Genomic DNA, 24180 nt, shown 5'->3' on the forward strand with positions numbered 1-24180 from the left:
GGAGCATGCGGGTCACTTGGAGGTGGGTGTGAAGGAGCATGCGGGTCACCTGGAGGTGGGTGTGATGGAGCATGCGGGTCACCTGGAGGTGGGTGTGAAGGAGCATGCGGGTCACCTGGAGGTGGGTGTGAAGGAGCATGCGGGTCACTTGGAGGTGGGTGTGAAGGAGCATGCGGGTCACCTGGAGGTGGGTGTGAAGGAGCATGCGGGTCACCTGGAGGTGGGTGTGAAGGAGCATGCGGGTCACCTGGAGGTGGGTGTGATGGAGCATGCGGGTCACTTGGAGGTGGGTGTGAAGGAGCATGCGGGTCACCTGGAGGTGGGTGTGATGGAGCATGCGGGTCACCAGGAGGTGGGTGTGAAGGAGCATGCGGGTCACTTGGAGGTGGGTGTGAAGGAGCATGCGGGTCACCTGGAGGTGGGTGTGAAGGAGCATGCGGGTCACCTGGAGGTGGGTGTGAAGGAGCATGCGGGTCACCTGGACGTGGGTGTGAAGGAGCATGCGGGTCACCTGGAGGTGGGTGTGAAGGAGCATGTAGGTCACCTGGAGGTGGGTGTGATGGAGCATGCGGGTCACCTGGAGGTGGGTGTGAAGGAGCATGCGGGTCACCTGGAGGTGGGTGTGATGGAGCATGCGGGTCACCTTGGAGGTGGGTGTGAAGGAGCATGCGGGTCACCTGGAGGTGGGTGTGAAGGAGCATGCGGGTCACCTGGAGGTGGGTGTGATGGAGCATGCGGGTCACCTGGAGGTGGGTGTGATGGAGCATGCGGGTCACTTGGAGGTGGGTGTGATGGAGCATGCGGGTCCAAGAGACACGTGCGATCATCAGACACTTCCATCTTTCACAAACACAAACCTTGAGGAACTTTAAAAGTCATCATTTCTATCACCATCTTGAAGAAAAAGTCCATAAACTTGTGTCTGATGTGAATATATTTGTTATCGTCAAACATTTACAAGACATGCTAGCAAGTAGCAACTCAATCAATCAGAAATCAATGAGTGGATTACAAGACATTTGGCAATTAGCGTGGGTAATAGATAATGTAATATGATTGCATATTATGCAAATGTACATGTATTATGCTAATGAGCAGCTAGTAGTGTGTCTTCTCTAACCATCATGATAATTAGCAGGAGAGCTGAGAAATAAAAGTGCAACATCAGCATGAAGTCCATGCTATCTAGATGTTCTCCTGCAATGGTCCATGTGACCACTGAAGCAGTGTTCACAACTACAGTGCCCTCTAGTGGCGGACACCTTCTCGCCTCTTCTCAGCCAACAGCTGCTCCACAAACACCTCCTTCGTCAACTGTGGCCTTCTAGAAGAAAGCAGACAACCTCCTGGGTTGCTGTGAGATGTTCATCTGCAGCTCCAGCAGGCTCAGAGGGTGGAATAGAAGAGAATGTAGGCTGCAGAAGATTTGACGGAGGAGGTGGAGAACTCCGAAACCTCGTGATCATCAAACTTGTACCAACGCTGCTTGACGGTGTTCTTACAGTAGGCGGTGTAATGGCCGCCATCCAGACCTCCGTAGTGGTTCTGGGAAAAGGAACATTCAAAAACATACATGTATAAATATATACATTTACATATAGATACATACATATCCATATATACAGTATATAGTATGTATGTGTGTATATATACACAAACACACAGACATGGTTTGATACTTACAGACACGCCAAAGAGGTTATATTTCTTCAGGTTGTGTTTGGGTCCAATGACGTAGTGTGAAAGGTCCAGAAAGTCCAAAGGAAAATCCACAGAGGTCTGCAGCTTCTGCTTCCATCGACCTTCGTAGGAGAATCTACAAGAACGGCAGCAAAGTTTACAGCTGACTGCATGATGATGAGACATGAATATCACATTGACTCAGCAGTTAACATGTTCTCTGCTAGTTAAAGTAATATTTGTGTATTTTACATTCCATCAATAACCAGTAAATGTGTTTGACAGAATAATATTTGTGTATTTTACATTCCATCAATAACCAGTAAATGTGTTTGATAGAATAATATTTGTGTATTCTACATTCCATCAATAACCAGTAGATATGTTTGAAGTACCTGTACTTAACCATTGTGGAACCACAGACAGTTTGTACAATTGATGCTCATTTCAGTGTCCAGATACTTGACACATTTGTAGGGTTTCTGCTAATTACTGGCACTATAACTGCAGATACTTGTATGCTCAAATGAATTGTATTGACAAAGTCAACAGGATGTAGCATTCAGTTCATCAGCTGCAGTCATACTTGCCGACCTTGAGACCTCTGAATTTGGGAGATAGCTAGAATTCACAGAAATTCAAGTATTTCATATGTATATGTTTATTGTGCTTCTCTGACCGTTCATGAGTGACTATATCCATTCGGCCACCGTGTTCAATGGAGAAGTCTGATCTACAAAACTTGCAGGCAGCATACCCCTTCCCCTTCGAGCTGTTCAGGATGAACTGAAATTCTTTTTTCCAATCATTTTGGAACTTGCAAGCATACTTCTTCTTACTCGTCGTTGCCATGACTGTCTCTTCTTGGTTCTTCTTCTTCGTCCCCTTCTTGTTGTGTGTGCAATTGTGCGCTCTCCAAATTCCGTAGATGGGCCGGCACGCAGTTTATATGGAGGGAGAGCGGACGTGACGACAGGCTGTCCTCACTCAGGTCCTCATGGACACACCCCCAATATTGTTTGGGAGAACGGTTGTCCCGGGAGATTTTCGGGAGAGGAACTAAAATTCGGGAGGGTTGGCAAGTATGGTCACGGTTAGCCAAATAAAAGACTGTATCATTTAAATAACAATTGTGAATATTCATGTTTTTCCCATCAACTGTTGGGCCTGTGTTAAGTTAAAGTTAAAGTACCAGTGATTGTCACACACATACTAGATGTGGCGAAATTATGCTCTGCATTTGACCCATCACCCTTGATCACCCCCTGGGAGGTGAGGGGAGCAGTGGGCAGCAGCGGTGCCGCACCCAGAATTCATTTTTGGTGATTTAACCCCCAATTCCAACCCTTAATGCTGAGTGCCAAGCAGGGAAATAACGGGTCCCATTGTTAATAGTCTTTGGTATGACTCAGCCGGGGTTTGAACTCACGACCTACTGATCTCAGGGCGGACACTCTAACCACTAGGCCACTGTGCTAGTGTACTTTGGTAGACCTCACTCCCTGACAGCCTTAAGAGCAGTGCTGGATACTGAATGGTCAGCTCAGCCTTTTAGCTCGGTAGCTAGCACGCTGCACTCTCATTCGAAGGACCCAGGTTCTACTCTCAGGCTGACCAGAAGCATGAACTGAACCAGGCAGGTTAAACCTTGGCCCAAAACACATTTTGCCGGTTATAAATATTCCGACAAATCACTGCCGATAAACAACATGACTAAATTAAACACTAATGTAAACCTAATAATAATAATATATTCCAACAAATCACTGCCGATAAACTTCATGACCAAATTAAACAATAATGTAAACCTAATAATAATAATAATATATTCCGACAAATCACTGCCGATAAACAACATGACTAAATTAAACACTAATGTAAACCTAATAATAATAATATATTCCAACAAACCACTGCCGATAAACTTCATGAACAAATTAAACACTAATGTAAACCTAATAATAATAATAATATATTCCAACAAATCACTGCCGCTAAACAACATGACCAAATTAAACACTAATGTAAACCTAATAATAATAATACAAGTAACCCTTTCAAACGCAACAAAGTTGTTTGTAATTATGTGACACTATTGGAATTGCAAATTAATGACCCTAAAAAGTAAACACCAGCTTTGTGTCAGCGTTCACCAATGATGACAAAGACAACAGAAAGATCATGACAACTTCTAAGATACATTATACAGACCATTTCCATCAAAAAGTACATTTTGAAATATAATAATATATATAAGTAAATATATATAATATATAATAAATATGAATATAATATGATGCTTTTATTTTGTTGGTATCCCTTGCACATGTTTGTTTATTCTTTATGGTACTACATCACTTGTTGTCAGTACCAGAACCAATAGTGCCGGTAAATTGAGGTACCACAGTACTTGCTGTCAGTACCAGAACCAACGGCGCCCGTAAGTTGAGGTACCACAGTACTTGTTGTCAGTACCATAACGTTTTGGTACCACATTACTTGTCAGTACCAAGAAGTTGTGGTACCACAGTACTTGTTGTAAGTACCCGGAAGTTGATGTACCACAGTACTTGTTGAAAGTACCAGGAAGTTGACATACCACAGTACTTGTTGTCAGTACCATAAAGTTGTGGTACCACATTACTTGTCAGTACCAAGAAGTTGTGGTACCACAGTACTCCTTGTAAGTACCAGGAAGTTGACGTACCACAGTACTTGTTTTCAGTACCATAAAGTTGTGGTACCACATTACTTATCAGTACCTAGAAGTTGTGGTACCACAGTACTTGTTGTAAGTACCAGGAAGTTGACATACCACAGTACTTGTTGTCAGTACCAGGAAGTTGAGGTACTACAATACTTGTTGTAAGTACCAGGAAGTTGAGGTACCACAGTACTTGTTGTCAGTACCATAAAGTTGTGGTACCACATTACTTGTCAGTACCAAGAAGTTGTGGTACCACAGTACTTGTTGTAAGTACCAGGAAGTTGACGTACCACAGTACTTGTTGTCAGTACCCGGAAGTTGATGTACCACAGTACTTGTTGAAAGTACCAGGAAGTTGACGTACCACAGTACTTGTTGTCAGTACCATAAAGTTGTGGTACCACATTACTTATCAGTACCTAGAAGTTGTGGTACCACAGTACTTGTTGTAAGTACCAGGAAGTTGACATACCACAGTACTTGTTGTCAGTACCAGGAAGTTGAGGTACTACAATACTTGTTGTAAGTACCAGGAAGTTGAGGTACCACAGTACTTGTTGTCAGTACCATAAAGTTGTGGTACCACATTACTTGTCAGTACCAAGAAGTTGTGGTACCACAGTACTTGTTGTAAGTACCAGGAAGTTGACGTACCACAGTACTTGTTGTCAGTACCAGGAAGTTGAGGTACCACAGTAATTGTTGTAAGTACCAGGAAGTTGAGGTACCACAGTAATTGTTGTAAGTACCAGGAAGTTGAGGTACCACAGTACTTGTTGTCAATACTAGGAAGTTGTGGTAACAAAGTACTTGATATAAGTACCAGGAAGTTGAGGTACCACAGTACTTGTTGTCAAAACTAGGAAGTTGTGGTACCAAAGTACTTGATATAACGTGAGTAACAGGAAGTACAAACCGCTTCAGGTGCACCAAGAGAATAGGAGGAACCTTCCAGATCTCCAGTTTCTTGGTGGAATCTCTATGAGCTTTACAGTGTCGACAAAAGACTTTGTTGTTATCGGTCAGCCGCTCCTCCTTGGAGAACATCTTCAGACAATCCTGGGATGCGAAGAGCAGCTTATCAATGTTTGATCAACATGTAGACAGGTGTGGTGACATACCTGCAGGGAGCACTTGCTGCTGGAGGCCAGAGACAAGGAAAGGTACATGAAGGTCTCAAAGGTGCGAGACTTGCGCTGGCAGGTCTGACACTGTACCGTGGACTTGAACTGGCCCTGGAAGAGAGCAACAATGATGGACTCGTTCAGTAGCTTGTGTTTGTTCCAGGCCAGGTCTGCTGCCTTCTCATCGTCCAGGTGGTCGTTCTCCTCCTCCTTGTACCGCTTCCTGTTGTCCGCCTGACCACACACACACGCAGACATAGTGTGTGAGAGCAAACACTAACATAGTGTGTGAGAGTAAACACTGACATAGTGTGTGAGAGTTAACACTAACATAGTGTGTGAGAGTTAACACTGACATAGTGTGTGAGAGTAAACCCTGACATAGTGTGTGAGAGTAAAGACTGACATAGTGTGTGAGAGTAAACACTGACATAGTGTGTGAGAGCAAACACTAACATAGTGTGTGAGAGTAAACACTGACATAGTGTGTGAGAGTAAACACTGACATAGTGTGTGAGAGTTAACACTAACATAGTGTGTGAGAGTTAACACTGACATAGTGTGTGAGAGTAAACACTGACATAGTGTGTGAGAGTAAACACTGACATAGTGTGTGAGAGTAAACACTGACATAGTGTGTGAGAGTAAACACTGACATAGTGTGTGAGAGTAAACACTGACAGTGTGTGAGAGCAAACACTGACAGTGTGTGAGAGTAAACACTGACATAGTGTGTGAGAGTAAACACTAACATAGTGTGTGAGAGTAAACACTGACATAGTGTGTGAGAGTAAACACTGACATAGTGTGTGAGAGCAAACACTAACATAGTGTGTGAGAGTAAACACTGACATAGTGTGTGAGAGTAAACACTGATATAGTGTGTGAGAGTTAACACTAACATAGTGTGTGAGAGTTAACACTGACATAGTGTGTGAGAGTAAACCCTGACATAGTGTGTGAGAGTAAACACTGACATAGTGTGTGAGAGTAAACACTGACAGTGTGTGAGAGCAAACACTGACATAGTGTGTGAGAGTAAACACTGACATAGTGTGTGAGAGTAAACACTGACATAGTGTGTGAGAGCAAACACTGACATAGTGTGTGAGAGTAAACACTAACATAGTGTGTGAGAGTAAACACTAACATAGTGTGTGAGAGTAAACACTGACAGTGTGTGAGAGTAAACACTAACATAGTGTGTGAGAGTAAACACTGACATAGTGTGTGAGAGTAAACACTAACATAGTGTGTGAGAGTAAACACTGACATAGTGTGTGAGAGTAAACACTGACATAGTGTGTGAGAGTAAACACTGACATAGTGTGTGAGAGTAAACACTGACATAGTGTGTGAGAGTAAACACTGACATAGTGTGTGAGAGTAAACACTGACATAGTGTGTGAGAGTAAACACTGACATAGTGTGTGAGAGCAAACACTAACAGTGTGTGAGAGCAAACACTAACATAGTGTGTGAGAGTAAACACTGACATAGTGTGTGAGAGTAAACACTAACAGTGTGTGAGAGTAAACACTGACATAGTGTGTGAGAGTAAACACTGACATAGTGTGTGAGAGTAAACACTGACAGTGTGTGAGAGCAAACACTGACATAGTGTGTGAGAGTAAACACTGACATAGTGTGTGAGAGTAAACACTGACATAGTGTGTGAGAGCAAACACTGACATAGTGTGTGAGAGCAAACACTGACATAGTGTGTGAGAGTAAACACTAACATAGTGTGTGAGAGTAAACACTGACATAGTGTGTGAGAGTAAACACTAACAGTGTGTGAGAGTAAACACTGACATAGTGTGTGAGAGTAAACACTGACATAGTGTGTGAGAGTAAACACTGACATAGTGTGTGAGAGTAAACACTGACATAGTGTGTGAGAGTAAACACTGACATAGTGTGTGAGAGTAAACACTGACAGTGTGTGAGAGTAAACACTGACAGTGTGTGAGAGCAAACACTGACATAGTGTGTGAGAGTAAACACTGACATAGTGTGTGAGAGTAAACACTGACATAGTGTGTGAGAGTAAACACTGACATAGTGTGTGAGAGTAAACACTGACATAGTGTGTGAGAGTTAACACTAACATAGTGTGTGAGAGTTAACACTGACATAGTGTGTGAGAGTAAACCCTGACATAGTGTGTGAGAGTAAACACTGACATAGTGTGTGAGAGTAAACACTGACAGTGTGTGAGAGCAAACACTGACAGTGTGTGAGAGTAAACACTGACATAGTGTGTGAGAGTAAACACTAACATAGTGTGTGAGAGTAAACACTGACATAGTGTGTGAGAGTAAACACTGACATAGTGTGTGAGAGCAAACACTAACATAGTGTGTGAGAGTAAACACTGACATAGTGTGTGAGAGTAAACACTGACATAGTGTGTGAGAGTTAACACTGACATAGTGTGTGAGAGTAAACCCTGACATAGTGTGTGAGAGTAAACACTGACAGTGTGTGAGAGCAAACACTGACATAGTGTGTGAGAGTAAACACTGACATAGTGTGTGAGAGTAAACACTGACATAGTGTGTGAGAGCAAACACTGACATAGTGTGTGAGAGTAAACACTAACATAGTGTGTGAGAGTAAACACTAACATAGTGTGTGAGAGTAAACACTGACAGTGTGTGAGAGTAAACACTGACATAGTGTGTGAGAGTAAACACTGACATAGTGTGTGAGAGTAAACACTAACATAGTGTGTGAGAGTAAACACTGACATAGTGTGTGAGAGTAAACACTAACAGTGTGTGAGAGTAAACACTGACATAGTGTGTGAGAGTAAACACTGACATAGTGTGTGAGAGTAAACACTGACATAGTGTGTGAGAGTAAACACTGACATAGTGTGTGAGAGTAAACACTGACATAGTGTGTGAGAGTAAACACTGACATAGTGTGTGAGAGCAAACACTAACAGTGTGTGAGAGCAAACACTAACATAGTGTGTGAGAGTAAACACTGACATAGTGTGTGAGAGTAAACACTAACAGTGTGTGAGAGTAAACACTGACATAGTGTGTGAGAGTAAACACTGACATAGTGTGTGAGAGCAAACACTGACATAGTGTGTGAGAGTAAACACTAACATAGTGTGTGAGAGTAAACACTAACATAGTGTGTGAGAGTAAACACTGACAGTGTGTGAGAGTAAACACTGACATAGTGTGTGAGAGTAAACACTGACATAGTGTGTGAGAGTAAACACTAACATAGTGTGTGAGAGTAAACACTGACATAGTGTGTGAGAGTAAACACTAACAGTGTGTGAGAGTAAACACTGACATAGTGTGTGAGAGTAAACACTGACATAGTGTGTGAGAGTAAACACTGACATAGTGTGTGAGAGTAAACACTGACATAGTGTGTGAGAGTAAACACTGACATAGTGTGTGAGAGTAAACACTGACATAGTGTGTGAGAGCAAACACTAACAGTGTGTGAGAGCAAACACTAACATAGTGTGTGAGAGTAAACACTGACATAGTGTGTGAGAGTAAACACTAACAGTGTGTGAGAGTAAACACTGACATAGTGTGTGAGAGTAAACACTGACATAGTGTGTGAGAGCAAACACTGACATAGTGTGTGAGAGTAAACACTAACATAGTGTGTGAGAGTAAACACTAACATAGTGTGTGAGAGTAAACACTGACAGTGTGTGAGAGTAAACACTGACATAGTGTGTGAGAGTAAACACTGACATAGTGTGTGAGAGTAAACACTAACATAGTGTGTGAGAGTAAACACTGACATAGTGTGTGAGAGTAAACACTGACATAGTGTGTGAGAGTAAACACTGACATAGTGTGTGAGAGTAAACACTGACATAGTGTGTGAGAGTAAACACTGACATAGTGTGTGAGAGCAAACACTAACAGTGTGTGAGAGCAAACACTAACATAGTGTGTGAGAGTAAACACTGACATAGTGTGTGAGAGTAAACACTAACAGTGTGTGAGAGTAAACACTGACATAGTGTGTGAGAGTAAACACTGACATAGTGTGTGAGAGTAAACACTGACATAGTGTGTGAGAGTAAACACTGACATAGTGTGTGAGAGCAAACACTAACAGTGTGTGAGAGCAAACACTAACATAGTGTGTGAGAGTAAACACTGACATAGTGTGTGAGAGTAAACACTAACAGTGTGTGAGAGTAAACACTGACATAGTGTGTGAGAGTAAACACTGACATAGTGTGTGAGAGTAAACACTGACAGTGTGTGAGAGCAAACACTGACATAGTGTGTGAGAGTAAACACTGACATAGTGTGTGAGAGTAAACACTGACATAGTGTGTGAGAGCAAACACTGACATAGTGTGTGAGAGCAAACACTGACATAGTGTGTGAGAGTAAACACTAACATAGTGTGTGAGAGTAAACACTGACATAGTGTGTGAGAGTAAACACTAACAGTGTGTGAGAGTAAACACTGACATAGTGTGTGAGAGTAAACACTGACATAGTGTGTGAGAGTAAACACTGACATAGTGTGTGAGAGTAAACACTGACATAGTGTGTGAGAGTAAACACTGACATAGTGTGTGAGAGTAAACACTGACAGTGTGTGAGAGTAAACACTGACATAGTGTGTGAGAGCAAACACTGACATAGTGTGTGAGAGTAAACACTGACATAGTGTGTGAGAGTAAACACTGACATAGTGTGTGAGAGTAAACACTGACATAGTGTGTGAGAGCAAACACTGACATAGTGTGTGAGAGCAAACACTGACATAGTGTGTGAGAGTAAACACTGACATAGTGTGTGAGAGTAAACACTAACAGTGTGTGAGAGCAAACACTGACATAGTGTGTGAGAGTAAACACTATCATAGTGTGTGAGAGTAAACACTAACATAGTGTGTGAGAGTAAACACTAACACAGTATGTGAATAAACATTAACACAGTGTGTGAATAAACATTAACAAAGTGCGTGTGAGTAAACATTAACAAAGTGTGTGTGAAAAAACAGTAGTAACAGTGTGTAAGGGTAAACTTGTTGAGGTCCTCGTGGAGACCATCCATGAGAAAAAAGGTGCTAATAGTTTGGACTACTACAAGGTGGACAGGTACCTTGTTGAGGTCCTCGTGGAGACCATCCATGAGAAAAAAGGTGCTAATAGTTTGGACTACTACAAGGTGGACAGGTACCTTGTTGAGGTCCTCGTGGAGACCATCCATGAGAAAAAAGGTGCTAATAGTTTGGACTACTACAAGGTGGACAGGTACCTTGTTGAGGTCCTCGTGGAGACCATCCATGAGAAAAAAAGGTGCTAATAGTTTGGACTACTACAAGGTGGACAGGTACCTTGTTGAGGTCCTCGTGGAGCCCATCCATGAGAAAGAGCAGCAGCTCCTGAGAGTCCTGCTGGTCGTAGCCTGCAAACTGGTCATTGATCTTGCCGATGGTGGTCTTAAAGTCCCGAGGACTGATGCACTTGTACAGACCAGCCCACAGCGCCTTCATGATGACACCAAACTCCTCCGCCACTTCCCCTTTATGGCCAAGAATGTTAAACCTAAAGAAACAGGCTGATTAGCTCCAAGATGGCTGCCTATTCTTGGTCTTCATTGTGCTCACCTGTTGATGTCTTGCAGGTAATAATTGTTGTTGAAGTACTCCGCCATGGCTGGAGTGTTACACAAACACTGCAAGATGGAGTTCATGTAACAGGTGTTGCCGAGGTTACGAAGGCCAGTCAAACTAGTACCCAGGCCTCCAAATGTTGGATTCAGGTTGCGGATTTTGGAAGCTGATGGACGTGCCAGCTCCACTTTAGAATAAACTTTAGCACTTGGCGGTCTGAGGAAATAACAAGAACATATGACACACTTTAGCACTGGACAGAGTAAGGAAATAAGAAAAAAATACAAACTTTAGCACTGGACGGTGAGGAAATAACAAGAACATATGACACACTTTAGCACTGGACAGAGTAAGGAAATAAGAAAAAAATACAAACTTTAGCACTGGACGGTGAGGAAATAACAAGAACATATGACACACTTTAGCACTGGACAGTCTGAAGAAATAATAAAATATGACAAACTTTAGCACTGCACAGTGTGGAAATAAGCAAATATGACCATAAACTTTAGCACTGGATAATCTGAGGAAATTATAAATATGACAAACTTTAGCACAGGACAGTTTGAGGAAATAAAAAGAAACTATTAGAATTAACTTTAGCACTGAACAGACTGAAAGAAATAGCAAGAAACAATGATAATAAACTTTAGCACAGGAGAGTGTAAAGAAATAACAAGAAAATATATAACAAGTTTAAAGATCAGGCCTTTTCCACTGCAGGGACTCTGCCATTTAAATCAAATACCTTCCAACTCTCTTAACCCCAAACTCACTGTCAACAATTGATAGGACTATTTGATGTCGACATTGCATGTGTATTGTCAACATGTGATTCTACTATTGTCAACACGTGATTGTACTATTGTCGACTAAAATTTTGTGATTGTATTGACAACATTTAATTGTACTATTGTCAACTGTACTATTGTCAACATGTGATTGTACTACTATTAACATATGATTGTACTACTGTCAACATTTGAAGTGTATTGTTAACATTTGATTGTACTATTGTCAACAATTGATTGTACTACTTTCAAGACGTGACTGTACAATTGTGGATAATTGATTATAATATTGTCAACAACTGAATGTACTATTGTCAACATGCAATTGTATTGTCAAGATTTAATTGTACTATTGTCAACAACTCATTGTATTTTTGTCAACATTTGATATTACTACTGCCCTGCGATGAGGTGGCGACTTGTCCAGGGTGTACCCCGCCTTCCGCCCGATTGTAGCTGAGATAGGCGCCAGCGCCCCCCGCGACCCCGAAAGGGAATAAGCGGTAGAAAATGGATGGATGGATGGATGGATGATATTACTACTGTCAAAATTAGTTTGTACTATCATCAACAATTGATTGTACTATTGTAAGCAATTTGTCGAACAGTTTTGGAACAACATTTCTCAACGAGCTATTGCATGGAAATTTAGGGATTTTGCCATCTAGGTCCGTACTGTTGCTTTTTCTACATTTATTGTACTATTGTCAACATTTGATGCGTATTATTGTCAACATTTGATGCGTTTTGTCAATTGATTGTACTACTGTCAACATTTGATTGTATTATTGTTAACATTTGAAGTTTATTGTCAACATTTGATTGTACTATTGTCTACAATTGATTGTACCATAGTTACCAACTGACTGTACTATTGTCAACATTTGATTGTACTATTTAATCAATCAATCAGTGTTTATTTATATAGTCCTAAATCACGAGTGTCTCAAAGGGCTGCACAAGCCACAACAACATCCTCGGTTCAGATCCCACATCAGGGCAAGAAAAAACCCAACAGGACAATGAGAAACCTAGGAGAGGACCGCGGATGGCGGATGGCGGGACCCCCCCACCCTCGGGCGAACGGTGCAATGGATGCTATTGATTATACTTTTGTCAACAACGGATTGTACTACTGTCAACATGCGATTGTACAATTGTGGATAATTGATTATAATATTGTCAACAACTGAATGTACTATTGTCTACATTTGAGTGTACTATTGATTGTACTTTTGTCAACAACGGATTGTACTATTGTCAACATGTGATTGTACAATTGTGGATAATTGATTATAATATTGTCAACAACTGAATGTACTATTGTCTACATTTGAGTGCACTATTGATTGTACTTTTGTCAACATGTGATTGTACAATTGTGGATAATTGATTATAATAGTCAAAAACTGAATGTACTATTGTCTACATTTGAGTGTACTATTGATTGTACTTTTGTCAACAACGGATTGTACTATTGTCAACATGCGATTGTACAATTGTGGATAATTGATTGTAATATTGTCAACAACTGAATGTACTATTGTCTACATTTGAGTGCACTATTGATTGTACTTTTGTCAACAACGGATTGTACTATTGTCAACATGTGATTGTAAAATTGTGGATAATTGATTATAATAGTCAACAACTTAATGTACTATTGTCTACATTTGAGTGTACTATTGATTGTACTTTTGTCAACAACGGATTGTACTATTGTCAACATGCGATTGTACAATTGTGGATAATTGATTATAATATTGTCAACAACTGAATATACTACTGTCTACATTTGAGTGTACTATTGATTGTACTTTTGTCAACAACGGATTGTACTACTGTCAACATGCGATTGTACAATTGTGGATCATTGATTATAATATTGTCAACAACTGAACGTACTATTGTGAACAAGTGTTTGTACTATTGTCATCACTTGATGGTAGTGGAAAACAACCTTACTTGGTTTCTCTGTTGATTGTGGGTATGGGGGCAACAGGAGACTTCTTCTGGACCTCTTCTCTCAGATCCTGGCTGATGTCTGGAGAAGAGTAGGACCGCTTTAACTTGGACTGTTCCCGCTCCTGCTCCTTCTCCACAGTGGAGGGTGGTCGCGGAGGTCTCTGCTCCACGGCCGGCGGCGTGGGAAGAGTGACCTCAGGTGGGTACATGTGGACGCGGTTGGTTGGAGAATGGTAGTATCGGAAGGTTCCGGTAACAGTGTCAAGGAACTACATGAGGAGAGACATTATTAGTAAAGCACTTACTAGAAAGAAATCAGATCAAATGGAATTGGATGTCACCTTCATCCAACCATCTGGCAGGCCTGGTACACTTCTTCCCATTTCTTCACTTCTTGCCCTCATCAGTGGCTCTCTCTGGGGAACAAACACCAAAGTAGAACATTCTTTTACTCAACATCATTGACCAGTATTTGTACAGCATAAAATGGCTCTGCGTATCTTTTTATCATAACTTCTTGTGTAATTCCCTATATAGAACTTGTGTTCGTGACAAGATGATGGTGGAACACTTTATATTGAGATGTGGAGTTGTTGAATGAATGTCTTTCATAGTACATGATGGACAAAAGCAGTGAAGTTGTGTAAATGCTAAATAAAAAGAGAATACAACAAATCCTTTTCAACTTATATTCATTTGAATAGACAAGATAGCCAAGACAAGATATTTCATCGTCACACTGACAAACTTCATTTTTGTTCTGCAAATAATCCTGAAGTTAGAATGTAATGGCAGCAACACATTACAAAAAAGGCATTTCTACCAGTGTTTTACATGGCCTTTCCTTTTAACAACACCCAGTAAAGTTTGGGAACTGAGGAGACACATTTTTGAAGTGGAATTCTTTCCCATTCTTGCTTGATGTACAGCTTAAGTTGCTCAACAGTCTCCCGCCTCATATTTTAGGCTTCACACGTTTTCAATGGGAGACAGGTCTGGACTACAGGCTGTCCAGTCTAGTACCTGCACTCTTTTACTATAAAGCCACGCTGTTGTAACATGTGGCTTGGCATTGTCTTGCTGAAATAAGCAGGGGTGTCCATGAAAAAGACCTGTAGTTACTGACAGTGGGTTTCTGAGACCATGTGGTGATATCCTTTACACACTGATGTGGCTTTTTGATGCAGTACCGTCTGAGGGATCAAAGGTCGCGAGCATTCAGTGTTGGTTTTCAGCCTTGCTGCTTACGTGCAGTGATTTCTCCAGATTCTCTGAACCTTTTGATGATATTACGGAGCGTAGATGGTGAAATCCCTAAATTCCTTGCAATAGTTGCTTGACAAATGTTGTTCTTTAACAATTTGCTCGGGCGTTTGTTGACAAAGTGGTGACCCTCACCTCGTACTTGTTTGTGAATGAGTGAGCATTTCATGGAAGCTGTTTTTATAGCCAATCATGGCATCCACCTGTTCCCAATTAGCCTGTTCCCCTGTGGATGTTCCAAATAAGTCTTTGATGAGCATTCCTCAACTTTCTCACTCTTTTTTTGCGCCTTGTGCCAGCTTTTTTGAATCATGTTGCAACCATCTAATTCCAAATGAGCTAATCTTTGCAAAAAAGTAAGTTTCTCAGTGTAAACATGAAATATCTTGTCTTTGTAGTCTACTCAACTGAATATAAGTTGAAAAAGATTTGCAAATCATTGTTTTTATTTGTCAGTTACACAACATCACTGTTGTTGTACTTCTGATCTGAGGTTGTGCACAATGTTTCTCACACCCATTGAGTCTTCCTGCAGGTGTAGAGGTGTCCCAACACTAGGGGTGTAACGGTACACAAACATTTCGGTTCTGTACGTACCTCGGTGTAGAGGTCACGGTTCGGTTCATTTTCGGTACAGTAAGAAAACAAACAAATATAATTTTTTGGGTTATTTATATACCAAATTTGTAAACAATGGCTTTATCCTTTTAACATTGGCAACACTATAATAATTCTGCCCACGTTAATCCACATTAAACTGCCTCAAGTTGTTTCTTTGATGAAATAAAATGACAAAACCTTTCTTCTACATATAAAAAGTGCAATATTAAACAGTTTCAAGTCAACTCATCATGCTTGATTTATTACAGCATTTGGGAAGCCTGTAGTTGCTTTTTATTATGTAAATGTTATATTTTTGTCAACATGTGATAGCAGGCACCCTGCCATTCAAAACTAGGCTGCTACATTACTAATGGTTCATGTAACAATTGCTGAAAAATAGTACAATTGCTATAGGAGACTATTCATCCCTGAACACCATGGAGTTCATGTTAGTTCATGTGAAATAACAGACAGACAGGGCTTTGCTGCCCCTAACACACACACACACACACACACACAGCAAAATGAGCTAACGTAACGCTAAAAGCTAATTAGCCTTCACATCACCTCAAGTCAGAAATGTGAGCGAAATGTGAACTGCAGTTTAAGTTTCTAGAAGGTCAACGGGCTCATAGTGACGTTTGTAATAGTTGTGACTGGAAAGTGTTTTTTATAATTTGGGGAGTGTACGATGTCCGCTGCTAAACACGTCGGCTCGACAATGAAGCATTTACAACATGCGTTCTGAATACGCACTGCTGATTGGCTTTGTATGTAACCAATCAGATGGTTGCGTGGGCGGGACAATGCTGGGTGCTCACTGCTCAGACAGAGGCAGAAAGCAGAGCAGATTGTTAAGACTTTAGAATACAAACTCGTTCGATACACCCTCGTACCGAACCGAAACCCCCGTACCGAAACAGTTTAATACAAATACACGTACCGTTACACCCCTACCCAATACTAATGCTTACCTTGACTTCACTGACCACAAGGTTGGGAGCAGGTGAGTCCAGAGACATACTCTTTGTGGGGGCGTCAGAATCCTTGTTGTTTTTCTCCTGCTTGTCTATGTCCTCCTTTTCCTCGGCTTTCTGTCTCTCCAGCCTCTTTTTCTCTTGATGTGGGTTCTCCTCCTCCTCCTCCTTTGGTTTCTTCTCAGGCTCTTCTTCTTTTCCCAGTCTGTCTTTCAGCTCCTGTTCCTGCCTAACTTTCTCCACGGAGGCCAGCGCCTCAGAGTGACTGTGGTCTTCTTCAGATGAAGAAATGTTGAGGGCTGGTTTGGCCGAGCGGTTAGGGACGCCTGGCCTGATGCTGCTGGACTCCTTGTCTACTGTAGGCTGGTCTAACACGCGGATGGAGGGCTTTTTGCTGCGGTCAAACTGGGACAAGACAATCAATCAATCAATCAATCAATCAATGTTTATTTATATAGCCCTAAATCACAAGTGTCTCAAAGGGCTGCACAAGCCACAACAACATCCGCGGATCAGCGCTCACATAAGGAACACATGGAAAAACTCACAACCCAGTGAGACGTCGATGAGAATGACTATGAGAAACCTTGGAGAAGACCACAAATGTGGGTAACTCCCCTCCCACCCCCTCTAGGGGACTAGGAGAGCGCGGATGCAATGGACGTCGAGTGGGTCTGACATAATATTGTGAAAGTAATAGTGACAAGGAAGCAATGAGTGCAAAAGGGTAAAAATATGAATCCTACCTGTGGAATAGATTGGCTGGACGTTCCTTTCTTACTTGCATCCAGCGTGTGTGCAGGTCGGCCTGGAGATCCTGCTGGGCTGCTTTCAACTCCATTCTCTAGTAAGGGAGCGCTGGGTTCTACAGCTTCTGCTTCTTCTTGAGGCTTTGGTTCCTCAAGGGATGGATAACTGAAGTTTACTATTCAAAACATCAACAAATGGGGAATAAACCTTAGAGAGCATGAAAACCATGTTTGAAGTCCACTCAGCATCTGACTCTGTAACATGTCAGATACTTCACACTTCAAGACAGTGCTTCATTTATCATCTACATATCACTTGATATTGTTCATGTATCATCTACATCAGGGGTCGGGAACCTATTTGGCTGAGAGTATATTTTAAAATGTATTTCCGTGAGAGCCATATAATATTTTTCAACACGGAATACAACTAAATGCGTGCATTTTTAAGTGAGACCAACATTTCTTTTGAGTATAATAATTCTCTTATTCTTTTTTAATAACATTGTTATTCTGAAGCTAACCAATAATAAATAAAATACTTCTTATCATTAATGCGACCTCATTTGAACGTTATTTTTAATACTGTTATTACCAGTGGAAGTATTCATTACTTATCGTGTTAAGCAATGTCATCTAAGATTTATCGGAGAGCCAGATGCAGTCATCAAAAGAGCCACAGGTTCCCTACCCCTGATCTACATAACACTTGATACTGTTCATGTATCATCTACATATCATTTGATACTGTTCATGTATCATCTACATACATGTACCAATGTTCATGTATCATCTACATATATGTACCAATGTTCATGTGTCATCTACATATATGTACCAATGTTCATGTATCATCTACATACATGTACCAATGTTCATGTATCATCTACATATATGTACCAATGTTCATGTATCATCTACATACATGTACCAATGTTCATGTATCATCTACATACATGTACCAATGTTCATGTATCATCTACATATATGTACCAATGTTCATGTATCATCTACATATATGTACCAATGTTCATGTATCATCTACATACATGTACCAATGTTCATGTATCATCTACATATATGTACCAATGTTCATGTATCATCTACATATATGTACCAATGTTCATGTATCATCTACATATATGTACCAATGTTCATGTATCATCTACATACATGTACCAATGTTCATGTATCATCTACATATATGTACCAATGTTCATGTATCATCTACATATATGTACCAATGTTCATGTATCATCTACATACATGTACCAATGTTCATGTATCATCTACATACATGTACCAATGTTCATGTATCATCTACATACATGTACCAATGTTCATGTATCATCTACATACATGTACCAATGTTCATGTATCATCTACATATATGTACCAATGTTCATGTATCATCTACATATATGTACCAATGTTCATGTATCATCTACATATATGTACCAATGTTCATGTATCATCTACATATATGTACCAATGTTCATGTATCATCTACATACATGTACCAATGTTCATGTATCATCTACATACATGTACCAATGTTCATGTATCATCTACATATATGTACCAATGTTCATGTATCATCTACATATATGTACCAATGTTCATGTATCATCTACATATATGTACCAATGTTCATGTATCATCTACATATATGTACCAATGTTCATGTATCATCTACATATATGTACCAATGTTCATGTATCATCTACATATATGTACCAATGTTCATGTATCATCTACATATATGTACCAATGTTCATGTATCATCTACATACATGTACCAATGTTCATGTATCATCTACATACATGTACCAATGTTCATGTATCATCTACATATATGTACCAATGTTCATGTGTCATCTACATATATGTACCAATGTTCATGTATCATCTACATATATGTACCAATGTTCATGTATCATCTACATATATGTACCAATGTTCATGTATCATCTACATATATGTACCAATGTTCATGTATCATCTACATATATGTACCAATGTTCATGTATCATCTACATATATGTACCAATGTTCATGTATCATCTACATATATGTACCAATGTTCATGTATCATCTACATATATGTACCAATGTTCCTGTATCATCTACATACATGTACCAATGTTCATGTATCATCTACATACATGTACCAATGTTCATGTATCATCTACATACATGTACCAATGTTCATGTATCATCTACATACATGTACCAATGTTCATGTATCATCTACATACATGTACCAATGTTCATGTATCATCTACATATATGTACCAATGTTCATGTATCATCTACATATATGTACCAATGTTCATGTATCATCTACATATATGTACCAATGTTCATGTATCATCTACATACATGTACCAATGTTCATGTATCATCTACATACATGTACCAATGTTCATGTATCATCTACATATATGTACCAATGTTCATGTATCATCTACATACATGTACCAATGTTCATGTATCATCTACATATATGTACCAATGTTCATGTGTCATCTACATATATGTACCAATGTTCATGTATCATCTACATATATGTACCAATGTTCATGTATCATCTACATATATGTACCAATGTTCATGTATCATCTACATATATGTACCAATGTTCATGTATCATCTACATATATGTACCAATGTTCATGTATCATCTACATATATGTACCAATGTTCATGTATCATCTACATATATGTACCAATGTTCATGTATCATCTACATATATGTACCAATGTTCATGTATCATCTACATACATGTACCAATGTTCATGTATCATCTACATATATGTACCAATGTTCATGTATCATCTACATATATGTACCAATGTTCATGTATCATCTACATATATGTACCAATGTTCATGTATCATCTACATATATGTACCAATGTTCATGTATCATCTACATACATGTACCAATGTTCATGTATCATCTACATACATGTACCAATGTTCATGTATCATCTACATACATGTACCAATGTTCATGTATCATCTACATATATGTACCAATGTTCATGTATCATCTACATATATGTACCAATGTTCATGTATCATCTACATATATGTACCAATGTTCATGTATCATCTACATACATGTACCAATGTTCATGTATCATCTACATACATGTACCAATGTTCATGTATCATCTACATATATGTACCAATGTTCATGTATCATCTACATACATGTACCAATGTTCATGTATCATCTACATATATGTACCAATGTTCATGTGTCATCTACATATATGTACCAATGTTCATGTATCATCTACATATATGTACCAATGTTCATGTATCATCTACATATATGTACCAATGTTCATGTATCATCTACATATATGTACCAATGTTCATGTATCATCTACATATATGTACCAATGTTCATGTATCATCTACATATATGTACCAATGTTCATGTATCATCTACATACATGTACCAATGTTCATGTATCATCTACATACATGTACCAATGTTCATGTATCATCTACATACATGTACCAATGTTCATGTATCATCTACATACATGTACCAATGTTCATGTATCATCTACATATATGTACCAATGTTCATGTATCATCTACATCAGGGGTCACCAACCCTTTTGAAAGCAAGAGCTACTTCTTGGGTACTGATTAAGGCGAAGGGCTACCAGTTTGATACACACTTAAAAATTGCCAGAAATGCCCAATTTGCTCAATTTACCTTTAGTAAATAAATCTATATATATATAAACAAATGGGTATTTCTGTCTGTCATTCCGTCGTACATTTTTTTTCCTTTTATGGAAGGTTTTTTGTAGAAAATAAATGATGAAAAAACACTTAATTGAACAGTTTAAAAGAGGAGAAAACAGGAAAAAAATGAAAATTTAATTTTGAAACATAGTTTATCTTCAATTTTGACTCTTTAAAATTCAAAATTCAATCGAAAAAAAGAAGAGAAAAACTAGCTAATTTAAATATTTTTGAAAAAATTTAAAAAAAGAATTTATGGAGCATCATTAGTCATTTTTCCTGATTGAGATTAAATTTATAATTTTGATGACATGTTTTAAATAGGTTAAAATACAATCTGCACTTTGTTAGAATATATAACAAAATGGACCAAGCTATATTTCTAACAAAGACAAATCATTATTTCTTCTAGATTTTCCAGAACAAAAATTTTAAAAGAAATTCAAAAGACTTTGATATAAGATTTAAATTTGGTTCTAAAGATTTGCTAGACTTGCCAGAATATTTTTTTTTTAATTTTAATCATAAGTTTGAAGAAATATTTCACAGATATTCTTTGTCGAAAAAACAGAAGCTAAAATGAAGAATTAAATTAAAATGTATTTATTATTCTTTACAATAAAAAAAAAAATAATTTACTTGAACATTGATTTAAATTCTCAGGAAAGAGGAGGAAGGAATTTAAAAGGTAAAAAGTGTTTAAAAATCCTATCATCATTTTTTAAGGTTGTATTTTTTCTCTAAAATTGTCTTTCTGAAAAATATAAGAAGCAAAGTAAAAAAATAAATGAATTTATTTAAACAAGTGAAGACCAAGTCTTTAAAATATTTTCTTGGATTTTCAAATTCTATTTGATTTTGTCTCTCTTAGAATTAAAAATGTCCAGCAAAGCGAGACCAGCTTGCTAGTAAATAAATACAATTTAAAAAAATAGAGGCAGCTCACTGGTAAGTGCTGCTATTTGAGCTATTTTTAGAACAGGCCAGCGGGCGACTCATCTGGTCCTTACGGGCGACCTGGCCTTGGTGAGCCCTGGTCTACACAACGACCTGGTCTTGGTGACCCCTGGTCTACACAACGACCTGGTCTTGGTGACCCCTGGTCTACACAACGACCTGGCCTTGGTGAGCCCTGGTCTACATGTATGTATCAATGACTTGTTGATGCATCTCTTACATTGATACTGTTGATGTATCATCAACATACATGTACACATATGTCTTGAGAAAGAAAAGAGTTGATAGTGAAGGATGATGCAGTGATACTCACGCTGAGGCAAGGTGCTGACGTAGTTTAGTCTGGGAGGGCGGACTTTGGCGTTGGTGGTGTACATTGGGTAGAACAAAAGCCAGTTTTCATAACCTCCTTCCAACACCAGCGGTTGACTTTGCAAGATGGTGATACTGTCCCACTGGCCAGTGTGAGAATGGGGGTGGGAGGTCAAGGAGTGTGTAAGGGAAAGTGACAGATTGTATGGACAATACCTTGTAGAGAGCATCTTTCAGGCTCTGCAAGGTGGTCCCCAGTGTAAGATCGCTCACAGAGTTAAACCAGTCTAACAGGACTACATAGTCCACACACCCACGCCTCTTCCATTCTTCTTTGGATGCTTCAGGAAGCTTGTCCTCAATCTGGTTCACAGTGATTCTGAACATGTCCATGTCAGTCATTTCAGAGCATGTACACATTTCATACTGCACAAAGTCAATCAAATGGCACAAGAAAACATTTCTTTTTTACGGTACCTACAGTACATTTGATGAGCTCTTTTGTTAAGCAGTGCTCCAAAGTACATGTTGAAACCTTTGTGTCCACAATGTCACATAAGACACACACATGACGTATGATTGAGACATGTGACACACACGTGACGTATGATTGAGACATGTGACACACATATGATGTATGATTGAGACATGTGACACACACATGATGTATGATTGAGACATGTGACACACACATGATGTATGATTGAGACATGTGACACACATGATGTATGATTGAGACATGTGACACACACATGATGTATGATTGAGACATGTGACACACACATGACGTATGATTGAGACATGTGACACACACATGACGTATGATTGAGACATGTGACACCCATATGATGTATGATTGAGACATGTGACACACACATGATGTATGATTGAGACATGTGACACACACATGATGTATGATTGAGACATGTGACACACACATGACGTATGATTGAGACATGTGACACACATATGACGTATGATTGAGACATGTGACACACACGTGACGTATGATTGAGACATGTGACACACACGTGACGTATGATTGAGACATGTGACACACACGTGATGTATGATTGAGACATGTGACACACACGTGACGTATGATTGAGACATGTGACACACACATGATGTATGATTGAGACATGTGACACACACATGACGTATGATTGAGACATGTGACACACACATGACGTATGATTGAGACATGTGACACACACATGACGTATGATTGAGACATGTGACACACACATGACGTATGATTGAGACATGTGACACACACGTGACGTATGATTGAGACATGTGACACACACGTGACGTATGATTGAGACATGTGACACACACATGACGTATGATTGAGACATGTGACACACACATGACGTATGATTGAGACATGTGACACACACATGACGTATGATTGAGACATGTGACACACACATGACGTATGATTGAGACATGTGACACACACATGACGTATGATTGAGACATGTGACACACATATGATGTATGATTGAGACATGTGACACACACATGATGTATGATTGAGACATGTGACACACACATGACGTATGATTGAGACATGTGACACACACATGACGTATGATTGAGACATGTGACACACACATGACGTATGATTGAGACATGTGACACACACGT

The 24180-nt window shown here is 39.5% G+C and overlaps 1 protein-coding gene across 4 annotated transcripts in view; it reads right to left on the reverse strand.

Annotated features, from left to right (window-relative positions):
- Positions 1-916: 916 nt before the first annotated feature.
- Positions 917-24180, reverse strand: part of usp8 (ubiquitin specific peptidase 8) — a 48836-nt gene continuing 25572 nt past the window's right edge. For all 4 annotated transcript variants that reach the window (XM_061887576.1, XM_061887573.1, XM_061887575.1 and 1 more), the window contains 12 exons: positions 22744-22906; positions 22529-22670; positions 17485-17663; positions 16736-17143; positions 14237-14311; positions 13896-14164; positions 11134-11355; positions 10861-11071; positions 5509-5745; positions 5304-5446; positions 1684-1816; positions 917-1545 (listed from right to left, as the gene is read on the reverse strand). In XM_061887576.1, coding sequence (XP_061743560.1) covers positions 1387-1545; positions 1684-1816; positions 5304-5446; positions 5509-5745; positions 10861-11071; positions 11134-11355; positions 13896-14164; positions 14237-14311; positions 16736-17143; positions 17485-17663; positions 22529-22670; positions 22744-22906 — 2341 coding nt within the window. In that variant the 3' untranslated portion in view covers positions 917-1386. The remainder of the gene's footprint in view (positions 1546-1683; positions 1817-5303; positions 5447-5508; positions 5746-10860; positions 11072-11133; positions 11356-13895; positions 14165-14236; positions 14312-16735; positions 17144-17484; positions 17664-22528; positions 22671-22743; positions 22907-24180) is intronic.

Source organism: Nerophis ophidion, linkage group LG25 (assembly GCF_033978795.1).
Source record: "Nerophis ophidion isolate RoL-2023_Sa linkage group LG25, RoL_Noph_v1.0, whole genome shotgun sequence".
NCBI lineage: Eukaryota > Metazoa > Chordata > Actinopteri > Syngnathiformes > Syngnathidae > Nerophis > Nerophis ophidion.